The sequence below is a fragment of the Ictidomys tridecemlineatus genome, chromosome 4 (genome assembly GCF_052094955.1).
Source record: "Ictidomys tridecemlineatus isolate mIctTri1 chromosome 4, mIctTri1.hap1, whole genome shotgun sequence".
Classification (NCBI taxonomy): domain Eukaryota; kingdom Metazoa; phylum Chordata; class Mammalia; order Rodentia; family Sciuridae; genus Ictidomys; species Ictidomys tridecemlineatus.
In genome coordinates, this window is record NC_135480.1 from 8,516,091 (window position 1) to 8,528,273 (window position 12,183).

The window sequence follows — 12,183 nt, forward strand, 5'->3', positions numbered from 1 at the left end:
GTGGGTGCATGGGGTAAGGGGGCCTCTGTGGCCTCCATGGCTTCCTCCCATCAGCTGCCCACCAGGCCCCACAGCCCTTCAGAGGCGTGGGCCCTGCTGGCCCTGCGGCCGCTGTCTGAGCGGGCAGCAGGATGATTGGTGAGCCGGGGGCCAGGGGTTAATGCGACGCCGGATAAATCCCGGGGGCTGTGTTTACGGCAGTGGTGGCGGGGCCCAGGCCAGGTTTTAAAAGGGGGAAAATAAAAGGGGCAGCAGAGGTCAGGAATAAATAAGAACAGCTTGAGAGCTGGGGGGCCAGCCAGGAGGGGGGGCTGCTGTGGCTGGAGACTGTCCCCTCCCTCCCCGCTTCTCCTCTAGCTGTCCCTGTGGAGGTCACAGCTACCGGGAGGGGATGTGGCGCACACTCAGAGGCCCCTCTCAGCCTGCTTTGGGAGGACTTGGGGGCTGTGGCTGATTGGCACCTGCCGAGCTGCACCCACAGCACCCTCTCCTGTGTCCCCTCAGTCACCACCTGGTGACCGAGTTCCCACTGTGTGCAGGCCCCAAGCTGGGTGCCAGGACAGTCACTGCTGGACCTCAGTGGGCCGTCCCTGCCCTCTGAGCTCACAGGGCAGAGACAGAGCCCCCCACCACCCAGGGCAGTCTCGGGGAGGCACTGGCCGTAGGAGCTGGGCAGGGACACCTGTCCCAGCTGGGGCACCAGAAAGGCTTCTGTAGGAGGTGCCACTGGCACCGAGCGAGAGGCAGGTAGGAACGCACCCAGGGAAGAGAGGACGGAGGGGTGTCCCAGGCAGAGGGAACAGCGCAGACCCGGAAGGAGGACCCGGAGCAGGGTCCTTGGAGCCTGGCCCGGAGACAGGGAGGCCAGGGCTGGCGCAGGAGCCTTAGAGGCCAGCAAGGAGCTGGGTTCAGCCACTCCACTTGGGAAGGTGGGGTCAGAACACCGGGGGGCGTCTCAGTTTGAACTCAGCTCCTCTTCCTCTCCGAACCTCGATCAGAGCCAAGGCCTAGGTCCTTGTGCCGCAAAGTCCCCATCACCTTCCAGACTGTCCCCCCAAGTCCCTCCCTCCCACTGGGCTCCAGCCATGCCCACCGGCCTTCTGCCCCAAGGCTCTTCCTGCAGAGGTCCAAGTGGCCAATGCCCGCCTCCCCGGTGCGGCCCACCTGACCCCCAGCTGACTTTGCAGCTTCCCGCTGCCCGCCCCTCGCCCTGCTCTGGTGTGGCTCTCCCGGAGCATGTAGCTCCTTCCAACACGCCTCGGTTCATAGGCTCCTTGTCACCCGTCCCCAGAAGGAAAGACTGAATCACCAGAGCTGGATCTGGCCCTGTAGTAGGTGCCTAGAGCGTGTGTATCGAATGGAGGATGAACTGCAGGGACAGCGGGGACAGCTGGTGGGACAGTGGGGACAGCGCCGAGGGTGGTGGGCGAGAACCTGTGGGTTTAGGAAGAGCAAGGGGGGGTGACCTCACGCTGGGAAGTCGTGGGCCACCTGCACGGCAGCCTGGGGCATCACGGGAGCTGCTCTGGCTCCCCCTGCGGCCTTGGGGGTGAGAGGAGGCTGGAGCCTGACGGATGGGGCGCCCCCAGGAAGTGGGACCTGAGTCCAGCCTTTTAACGCTGCAGAGATTTATGGAGCCGCCAAGTGCTCTGCTCGCTGGGGCTGTCACTCTGCTAATGTGATGGGAACAAGGGAACAAGGTGGGGTGGTGGGGAGGGGACTGTGCTGGGGACAAGGCCTCGGTGGGTGGGGGCCTGCCCAGCCGCAGGCTAAAATGGAGCCAGGCACAGGTCCCTGTGCCATCCCCTGCCCCCGGATCTGCCTCATGGCTGCTGCCACCCCTGTCCCCAGCCTCAACCCTTGGCCGCCGCGTCCCCACCTAACTGCCTTAAGACCCTGGAATTCCCGTGGGCATGAAGCTCCTCCTGAGGGGTGTCCCCTCCCCAAGGTCAGGGTTCCAGGAGATGGAGCCCCTAGAGCCGCCCTGCTCTGCGCCTGCCCTCCAGGGCCACCTGCCTGCAAAGGGAGGGACAGCTGGCCATCCGTGGCTGCCTCGCTGAGCAGGTGCCGGGCAGCTGGGGCTCCTAAGGGGGCCCAGGCCCTGCGCTGAGGGCTTGGGTGCAGTGGCCCACGTCTGAGCTAGGAGCCTGCAGTGGCTCCGGCTGAAGGCGGGGCTGCAGCCCTCCCTGACTCGGTGAGAGCCCCCAGGGCTGCGGGCTAGGTGGCGTGGCCACCCGGTGAGTCTGGGGGAAGCGCCCCACTCCCCATCCCTGATTGGGGGGGGGAGGCCATGGGACTCCGCCCTCCGAGAGACCAGGTGTGACAGGAGGTTTCCCAGCAGCTGGGGCGTCAGACTTGGGTTCTGAGGGGCGGATAGGAGCTCGCAAGGGTGGCAGGATGGCCAGCTGCAGGAGGGGGACCTGCGGCAGGGGCAGCCCGGCCTCCCCCAGAGCTGCTGGCCCCAGGCCCACCCCTCTCCCACCTCCCTCCTGGAAAGCCTTTTATTGGCTCCATAAAAGACTTTGAAACTCTCTCCTGTTGAACTGTGAGAGGGAGGCGGGTCCTGGATCCGGGCGGATCGACAGGCCTGACGCGCGCCTCTCCTGTTTATTAGGACTGAAATGTTTACTTGGCGATAAGGAGCCGCTTTCTCGGGGAGATTTGTGCGCTCTTTTTCAATTACCCCTCGTCTTTCTCTGCCACTTTTGCACTAAAGGGATAATAAATGTATCGGAGCGTTTCAATTATTCATCTAAATCATGACTGCGCCTGCCACGGCCAAGCTTTAGTGACAGATTAATTCAGGGCCGCCTTCCTCTGCCTGCCTGTCGCCATCTCTGCTTGGGCCTGGCCAGCTCCCCAAAGGCCAACTCCAGGGGGTGGGGCAGGGTCAGGCAGGAGGGCAAGGCAGCCTGGGGGGAACCAGTACCCCACACCCACACTCCCTGCCTGGGACTCCCAGAGGGTAGCACCCCAGCCACCTTCAAGAGCCAGCCTGCCACGCCCCTGCCTGATGGCTGTGCTCCTCCGGGCTCCTAGGCCCTCATCACACATCCCTGTGTGTCCTGTGAACCTGGCCCCAGGGTCCTCACGCCTGGGAGAAGCCTGGTGGCTTGGTCTCCCTCATAGCCTTCAGCTGGCACTGGGCCTTTGCACATGCTGATGCCTGAGAACCCCTCTGCTGTCCATCTTGTCCAGCTGTCACCTGCTCTGTGTTGGGGTAGCCTGTCTGGCCAAGCCTCAGCTCTACTTAATGGGGCCTGCTGGCATTGTCCTTGACACTGGGGTATGGTCACCTGTGCCTGTTGTGGCTGGTGTGCTAGGGCCTTGATGTTGAGATGTTTGTCTGTGTGGTTGTTCAGGAGCTACCTGACTCCTGCCGTGGGGCCACCTCCGGGCATGCACAGGGCAGGCAGTGCTCAGCACAGATTTGCCTCTGGCCAGGCTGTGCCCAGGTGCCCTGCCCACTCCCCCTCCTCTGCCCTCCTCATACCCACAACCTGGGGTTTCCCTCTGCCCTCTCTGGCTCCTTCTCCCTCTCTCTCTGTCACACTGAGCTATACCCCCAGGCCTTTAGTCCTTTTTTTTTTTTTTTTTTTTTAGTTATAGATGGACATAATACCTTTATTTATTTTTATGTGGTGCTGAGGATTGAACCCAGTGCCTCATGCATGCTAGGCGAGCACTCTACCATTGAGCCACAACCCCAGTCCCCTAATTTTTTATTTTGGGACAGGGTCTCACTAAGTTGCTGAGGCTGGTCTCAAGCTTCTGGTCCTCCTGCCTCAGCCTCCTGAGCCACTGGGATGCAGGCGTGTGCCCCGGTGGCTTCACTCAGTCTGTATTGCTCTTCTCTGTCCGTCTCAGGTATTCTCTGCTGCCTTTCCTCTGCCTTGTTGCTCCCATTTGTCTCTCAAACTGTTTCTCCTCCTCTCTTGCTCCTCCTCTTTCTCCCTATCATATCCCCCCCCATTCTCTGCTCATGGACAGGATTAGTGAGGTGTCTAAGCATTCAGACCCCAAGCAAGGGCTGCCTGTCACACAGCCCGCCGCCCCTGCTGGCACTATCTTGCCAGCCCTGCTGCTGAGCTGCGATCGCTTCCTGTGGCCTCCAGGAAGAAGTTCAGCTTGGGCCGCGCTGATGAGCTGCGGCCTGGCTCAGTGAGATAGATAATGCAATGCGGCCTGTGTGGCCCTGTGGGCCACCTTAGTGCTCTCAAGACCAAGCTGTGCCCAGCACCCTCCCTGGCCATGCTGGGCTCGGAAGAAGCAGGTGGCCGGGTTGGTGGGAGTGCAGACTGCGGCTGTCTGGAAAGGGTAGGGGTGGCTGTGTTCAGCACAGAGGGAAAGGCCCAGAGGCCCTCGCAACTCCCCCTCCCCCCCACAAGGGCCCACTGTGCCGGCTGTGGCTCATGCTTGTCATCTCAGTGGCTTGAGAGGCTGAGGCAGGAGGATCGCGAATTCAAAGCCAGCCTCAGCAACTCAGTAAGGCCCTAAACCACTTAGCAAGACCCTGCCTCAAAATTAAATAAATAAATAAATAAATAAAGGGCTGGGGACCTGGCTCAGTGGTTAAGCACCCCTGGGTTCAATGCCTTGTACCAAAAAAAAAAAAAAAAAGGCCACTGCATTAGAGTTCTTACCAGAATTCTCACCTGCAGACCGGGCCCTCCCCTTCGGGCCCCTGGTCCAAGGGCCTCCACCTCTCCTCCCTGTGTCCCTCAGTCCCAGTTTCAGGCCTCTGCCGAAAGCCTCTCTCCACCCCTTTCTGCCCCTTGCTTCCTCCTGTGCCTGCCCCCGTGCCAGTACTGGTGACGTCACAGCTGGACGTCCCCTCCCTGGAACTGGGCCTGCACAGGGTGGCCACAGGCACAGGGGAGGCCTGGCATGCTTTGTTGAGCAGGGGGCTGACGTGCCCTTCCCCAGGGACAGCCTGCAGCCTCCTGCACCTGCCTGACTGCAGCCCATGCTGACGACGGTGCTAAGGGTGACCCATGTCCTACGCGCTCACTGCACGGACCACAGGCCCCGGCCGGGCCTCTCCGCACACTCTTGTGCCCTCAGCCCAGAGCCGAGGGGCACACGCTATTGGCACCTCCGTTTGGCAGATGAGGAAACTGAGGCATCGGGTCCCTGGAGCTGTGCTCCCTCCCCCACCTGGGTGAGGGATGGGGACCGTTCCCCTAGCAGGGACTCTGGCCCTTGCTCCACGGCTACAGCGTAGGCCAGGCAGGCCCATGGGGCTCGTGCCCTGCCCCCAGCAGGCGAGATGCCACCCAGCCCCTGCATGCAGCTGCCACGGGGACTTTTAATAACGGGAGTGATTTTTGCATGATGAATGAAGCACGGCCGTTGTGTACATAATGAAGCCCTAATGTTTTCAAATCCCCATTTAAGGAGCTGATCTCACCCCGTAATGAATTTCAGATCACATCGTGGAACTGTCGTCCATCCATCTTCTCCCTGGGGCGCCCACCCTGGTGGCACCTCGAGGGCGGGGCCTGGCGAAGTGGGCCCTGCTCCCACCCTGGACCGAGCCCCTGCCAGCACAGAGCTGGGGCCGGTGCAGGTTTGTTGACTGACTGAGCGACTAGAGGATGGTCTGACAAGTGCATCCTCTCAGTCCCTGCTCCCGAGGAAATGAACAGAGGCCACAACTGGAGAGTCTGGGTGGCCGAACAGAAGAGGGGACAAGGCCTTTGGTGGTCATTTATCCAGGCTTCATGGCCTGCCCCCTGCAGGGAAGCTGAGAATCAGCAGCCCAGACATCTGCCCCAGATCCTTGGGTACCCTCCTGGGGAGGCCATTTCCCATCTGCCCTGCGGGGCCTGGCCCCTTCCAGCCTGGTGTTCCCTGTTTCCTTCTTCCAAGAGGGAGGCTCAGACCTGCTGCGGGAGCTGTGGGTGGGCCACAGTGTGTGCTGCCCCAGGTCCCCAGGTGGCCCCCAGCCCCAGCCCTCCGTGCCTTCCTGGGCTGGGAGGTGCCCCTCCCCGGGCTCTGCCCAGGCCGCTACCTCGGCAGCCCCTCCTGCCAGGCCCAGGCTGCAGAGGCCCAGCCAGGAGCCTTGCGCAGGGCTTTCCCAGGGACCTCTCCACCCGCAGTGCAGCCTGCTCCTGAGTCCCTGAGGGCTTGGAGGGCCAGCAGATGCTTGCCTAAGGCCTGTGACTGAGGCTCGGTCTCACCCTCTGTAGAAAGAGTGACAATGTGACCAAGTACCAGGCACTGTAGGCCTCTCCTCCTTGGTGCCTCGCCAGGGAGGAGGGCCTTGCTATGGAGACTAGGAACTGAGGCGTGGCCAGTGGGAAGGTGGAAGAGCAGAGAGGGACGAGCGCTGGGAGGCTCCCCGCCCATGAGTCCCTCGGGCCTGGGGCTGCTCTGTCACTGGAAGCAGGGCCCCCACTGGGCCCCAGTGAGCTCATTGCAGAGTCTGGGAGACTTGAGCCCTGGGGAGGCAGGCCATGATCTGTTGACCTTGAAGACCTGTCCTCTCTGCTGTCTTTCCTGTTCTGTGGGCCCACAAGAACCCAGGAAAGGCCTTAGGACCCCTGCTTTGCTATGTGACTCTGAGGAGGTGGCTTTGCCCCTCTGAGCCTTTGTCTCTACTTCTGTAAAATGGAGGTTACTCTTTGCTTTTGCTCTGCCTCTTACTGTGAGACCCTGGGCAAGTTGCTACACCCCTCTGGCCTTCCGTCTTTGTCCCTCAGCCACCTCCCAGAATGTCACTGCTTCCCGTGACTCTCAAGGCCCAGGTTCTTGCCTAAAGTCATTGGCAATCTTGTGGCAGGATTTCTGGGAAGAAGACTCCTGAAGGGGTACCCGGGGCCAGATCCACAGGGTGGTGAAGGCGGAATGGCCGGTGGAGGCTGGCCAGGGTGTCCTGCCCGTTGGCAGGGTATGGCTGCCCCCCTCATTCCCCAGGCCACAGGCTCCTGTGTTCCTGTAAATAATTAATTAGCCCCTACTTGCTTGTTTGTTTAGCATGAGGAATGCTCCCCCACTGAGACGCATTTATTGCTGAATAAATTTAAATATCTAATCTTCCCTTCATGAATATTACAGCACCCTAAATAGCCGCCAACTCATCCTCAGCGCCTTGGCGGTGACCCCTCTGGAGCCTGCCTGCCCCACCCTGCCCCTCCCCCCCTGGCGGGGAAGGATGGGGAGCCAAGTGGGGGCCCTGGAGGCCGAGAGCCCGCAGGATGGAGGTGGTGGGCAACCATGCAGGGGAAGTCGGGCAGTGGAGAAAGGTGAGGGTCCCCAAAGAAGTCCCTTGATTGGGCGTGGCTGCAGATGAAGGTGTAGAATGAAGTGGGGCAACCCCAGGCCAGCCAGCCAGGGCAGGGGGCCCAGTGGTAAGAGGGACAGACATCTAGTGGTCCTAGAGGAAGTAGGATACCAAATGACAGCGACCCAACCTCTGGCTGTGACAATGCCAGGTCTCTCTCTGGCCCTCAGTGTCTTCTACCAAAATCAGAAAAAATGGCAGCACCTTCCAAGGAGGTGGAGGCTCAAACCAGCCAGCGCCTGGCCTGGGCCGCGGGGGCTGGACGGAGCCATCTGAAGCCAGGGCAGGGCCTATATGCCCAGCTACTCCAGAGGCTGAGGCAGGAGAATCACAAGCTGGAGGCCAGCCTGGGCAACTTAGGGAGAGGTTGTCTCAAAATAAATAAAATAGGGGATGGGGCGTGGCTTAGTGGTAGGGCTCTTGCCGAGTGTGTGGAAGGGTTCTCTGGTGGGGGCAGAGGGGTGGAGGAGTAGGAGGGGCCAACAGGAGGGGCAGAGTAGGCGTCAGGGGCATCTGCTGGTGCCACAACTGGAGGAAAGCTAGACCTGGTGGACAGATACTTGAAGAAAGTCCTCGCCCCCCAAGTGGGCTCAACAATCTCCCCAGGAAAGGTTGAGCTGGAAGTTTTGAGGGGTTTTTGGTGGCATTGATCTTGAGAGCAGAAGGGTTGGTTGGCCAGTGAATCAGGGACACCTCACCTCCCACCAGACAGCCCCAGGGGCCAGGGCTTTCCCAGCTGCTCAGGGGCTGGCCTGGCAGGAAGGAAGGACACCTCCCTTGTACAGGATCCCAGAAAGTCTTGGCCAATGCCAAGGTAAGAGCCAGGGTGAGGCCTGGGGGCCAGAACCTAGGGCTGCTGGTAGTGTAGAGGGGAGTGGGCCCTTTGGGCCTGTGGCCAAAGACAAGAGGGCTGGGTTCCCCTCTGCACTTGGGTGGGAGAGCAGGAAGGCTGCTGGGTGAACAGGGAGGGGCTGGGCAGGAGAGGTAGCTCAGTCGGGGCTCTGTCCTGCTTGGGGGTGTGGAGCAGAGGTGGTATCCTAGGCCTGTCTCCCATCTTTGCTTTAGGGGAACCCCTCCTGTGGGTGCCTGGCCCTGTTCTAGAAGTTGCTGGAGGGACTGCAGCCCAAAGCCTCTGCTAGTACCACCTCCAACCCTCTCCCTCCTGCCTTGTGCCCCCAGGTCAGTCCCAAGGGCCTGGCTGCAGGCCTGTCCACTTCTGCAGGAAACATTAAGTCCCTGAGACACAGATCTCACCGAGCTCCACTTCCGCACAGCTCCCACAGCCAGCCAAGGTCACCTGCAGGGCAGTTAGCCCCCGGAGACTAGCAGCTGGGTGCCAGGAGGCTGAGACCACTGGAGCTGGTCAAGACCCAACACTCCATGGTCACCTGTGCACACCTACCTCTGGTGTACACACATTCCCTGAACATGCCACATTTGTCATACTGTCATAATAAGAGCCAGCCAACCTCACTTCTGCTTATGCCAAGTCCTGGCTGAAGCATGTTATAAGAATCAGCTCACTTGGGGCTCTGGATGTAGCTCAGCAGAAGAGTGCTTGCCTAGCATGCACAAGGCCCTGGATTTGATCCTAAAATCTGTAGGGAAAAAAAAAAAAAAAGAATTAACTATTCTTCCAACACCCTCCATGAAGTGGGTACTGCTATTAGACCCAGACAGGCTGAGTGATGTGCCCTGGGTCACACAGCTGTGGCTCACAGAGGGGGGATTTAAACTCTCGGGCTGCCCAGCCCCCAGGCCCCTGCTGTGGCCCATGATGCGCTCTCACCCACAGCAGACTTGCTCTGCCCCTGCTCTGCAGCACCTGCTCCCAGGGCCTGGGTGGGTTTCACTGCCTCCTCCTTGAGGCTGCTGCTGTCTTTATTCCCCCAAAGGAGAGGAGGGGGCTGGAAAGACCAGACCTGAGCCACTCCTAGTGTTCTTCAACCCCTGTCCCACCCACACCCACCTCTGAGAAATCACCTGGTGCCAGCTCTGAGAGAGGTTGTAAAATTAGGTTTAATTGGACCCCACAGGGCACAAGAGAAACAGCAGAAAAAAGAGGGGTCTAGTCCAGCTGGAGTCCCTGGAACTGTGCCAAGACTTTGAGGGATGGAGCGACAGGAGGAAGTAGCCTTGGTTTGTGTGTCTGTAAAATGGGGGAAATTATGGTCCTTTCTTGATGCCAGGCACTGGGAGCATAAGGCACCTGGTGTTGGAGGAGCTTCGGATCCAGGCCTGAGGTGCAATCAGACGGCAAAGATGTGTTACATTCTTCCCTTTTCCTGAAGGTGTTTCACTGGCCCTAATAATTTCCAGATAGAAGGTTTCCAGATAGAAGGAAGGGACTCAGTCTGGCAGCCATGAGGCGCCAGCCTGGAATTCACCAGGGTCGGCAGCTAGAGGACTCCTCCCCGCCTCGGGGCTGCTCCGAAGTTGTTTATCTGGGCTGGGGTCCCCAGGGTGGCTCCAAAGGCCCTGGAGCCACCTTCGAATAAACAATCCCTGGCCTGGTCCCAATTAAGCCCCAATTAAGCTGATGGCTGCTGGTTCTTTAGGCAGCAGGAGGGTTGCAAGCTCTAAGATACCTGCATATGGCTTGGAAGCCGCCGCCCGGTGCAGAAGGACCCAAGCTCAGGCCCCTGGTAGGATCTGCCACTTGTAATTAGATGGCCTCGGTTTCTTCATTTGTAAAGTGGGCCCTAGAGTTTGATACAGCCCCGAGGGGCGTCGCCCGGGGCGATGGGCCTTGAGGCAGGACCCGACGTTTAGGCCTGTCGGTGGCGGCGACTGGTTGGAGGTTCGCGATCCGCCAGGGCAGACATGAAAGTGCGATCTTCGGGGTAGCGGGGGCTCTGCTGTGAGGGGCCCGGCCTGCCCGAGCCCCTCTGGCGCGGCCGGAAGAGCAGGGTGGGCGGGGCGCGCCCCCTGCTGGTCGCCCCGCGCCGCTTCCCGCTGAGCCCAGCTGCAACCACACTGGACACCTGGGTCTCCCCAGATGTGAAACTAACACCTCCCGGCGGGACGAAGCGAGCGGACAGAGACTGTCGGGGAAAGGCGCGGTGTTTGAAGTCTTAGCAGAGCCAAGGGAAGGGATTCTTGGGCTTGGGAGTATTCAGCGACGGACCTCAGCCTTCTCTGTAAAGGGGATCAGGGACGCGGGGAGCCGCACAGCTCACTCCCTCCTCCCCCGTAGTGGACGGTTGCATTCACCGGGCCGCCGGACCCCTGCTCACCGACGAGTGCCGGACCCTGCAGCACTGCGATACCGGCAAGGCCAAGATCACCAGTGGCTATCGACTGCCGGCCAAGTGTGAGTCCCTGACAGGCCACAGCCTTGGGGCGCAGCCAGGGCACCTGTGTGGCAGTGAGCATGAGGGGGTGCGGTCTCCCAGCCACAGGGGGCACTTGTTAACCTCAAGTGCCAGGGCCTGACCCTTTCTCCAACATCCCAGGCAGCAAGAGCTGGGGGTCAGCAGGGGCCTGAAGGGAGGGGGAGGCATCTTCCCCCGCTCAGCGCCCAGGTCTCAGTGGGCGTCCACACAGACTTGGGCGTAACGCGACACGCTTCCTGTGGCCACTGAGCTATGGGCGTGCGGGTCAGCGCGCACGTGTGGACTCGGACCCTACCCATGTGCCCACAGGGTGGGGTCCTCTGGGAGTCTCAGAATTTGAGGGGAGAAGGCTGTTTCCTGCCCCCCTGCAACCCAGGCCGGCAGGGGGAATGCGCGAGCTCTGGTCGGAGCGGAGACCCCGGCCCGGCTGACCCTGTTGCCCCCTGCAGACGTCATCCACACGGTGGGGCCCATTGCCCACGGGGAGCCCAGCGCCAACCAGGCTGAGGAGCTCCGCAGCTGCTACCTGAGTAGCCTCGATCTGCTGCTAGAGCACCGGCTCCGCTCGGTGGTGAGGGTCGCCAAGCGGCGGAACGGGGGCGGCCCGCGGGAGGAGGCTGGCAGGAAGTGGGGGTGCAGAGTGATGATGTCCCCATCCCCTCTCCCCCCCCCCCCGTTCCAGGCGTTCCCTTGCATTTCCACCGGCGTGTTTGGTGAGTGGGGTCTGGAAGAAGAGGGGAATGGGAAGTGGACTCCCACACGCAGGGCGCGGCGGGGAGTGGGCGGGCCTAGACACAGCGGGGCGGGGCGGGCCAGAACCTGGACTCACCTGCCCCGCCCCGCCCCGCCCCTAGGCTACCCCAACGAGGCGGCGGCCGAAGTAGTACTGGCGGCGCTGCGCGAGTGGCTGGAGCAGCACAAAGACAAGGTGGGGCCTGGGCCCCGTGGAGTGAGATGGCGGGCGCTACCCACAACACCGCCCGGCTCACCAGCCCCACACTGGAGCAAGGGTGCTGAGCGTAGGGCCAACCGGGTCGTGCCAGCCCTCTTTGAGGCCTGTTTCTTCGTGGGTAGCAGCGAGAAGGGAGTGGCGGGAGCACAACCCCAAGCCCTTTCTATAGAAGGCTCAGTGTGAGCTCTATAGTCAGGACCAGAGGAGGGGACACCCCCAGAGCAAGGCAGGTAAAAACCTATAGGGGGCCTAGCAATAAGACAGGCTGAACAACCCCTTTGACGCAGGTGGATCGGCTGATCATCTGCGTATTCCTTGAGAAGGACGAGAACATCTACCGGCAGCTGCTGCCCCACTACTTCCCCGTGGGTACGTGCCCCGCGCTGCCCCAAACCAAAGGCGCCCACCCCACTGCCAGCCCTGCCCCTCCCCTCTCGGCTCTGGGCTGGGCTCTCACTGTCCTCTGCCTTCCAGCCTGAGGCTCCCCGCAGCCCAGCCTGAGCAGGACTGGTAAGCAGGGCCTGGGCCCTTAAGGCTGCCCTACACACTAACCTATCACTAACACCTGCTCAGCCTCTACTGGGCTCACCCCCAGGTAGGGAGGAGGGGAA

The 12,183-nt window shown here is 61.2% G+C and overlaps 1 protein-coding gene across 4 annotated transcripts in view; it reads left to right on the top strand.

Annotated features, from left to right (window-relative positions):
* Nucleotides 1-12,183, top strand: part of Macrod1 (mono-ADP ribosylhydrolase 1) — a 155,381-nt gene that overhangs the window by 122,929 nt on the left and 20,269 nt on the right. For 3 of the 4 annotated variants that reach the window (XM_078045764.1, XM_078045767.1, XM_078045766.1), the window contains 5 exons: nt 10,482-10,598; nt 11,070-11,191; nt 11,303-11,333; nt 11,475-11,548; nt 11,860-11,941. In XM_078045764.1, coding sequence (XP_077901890.1) covers nt 10,482-10,598; nt 11,070-11,191; nt 11,303-11,333; nt 11,475-11,548; nt 11,860-11,941 — 426 coding nt within the window. Of the gene's footprint in view, nt 1-10,481; nt 10,599-11,069; nt 11,192-11,302; nt 11,334-11,474; nt 11,549-11,859; nt 11,942-12,046; nt 12,083-12,183 lie in introns of all 4 variants that reach the window. The other variant, XM_078045765.1, reaches the window with a different exon arrangement.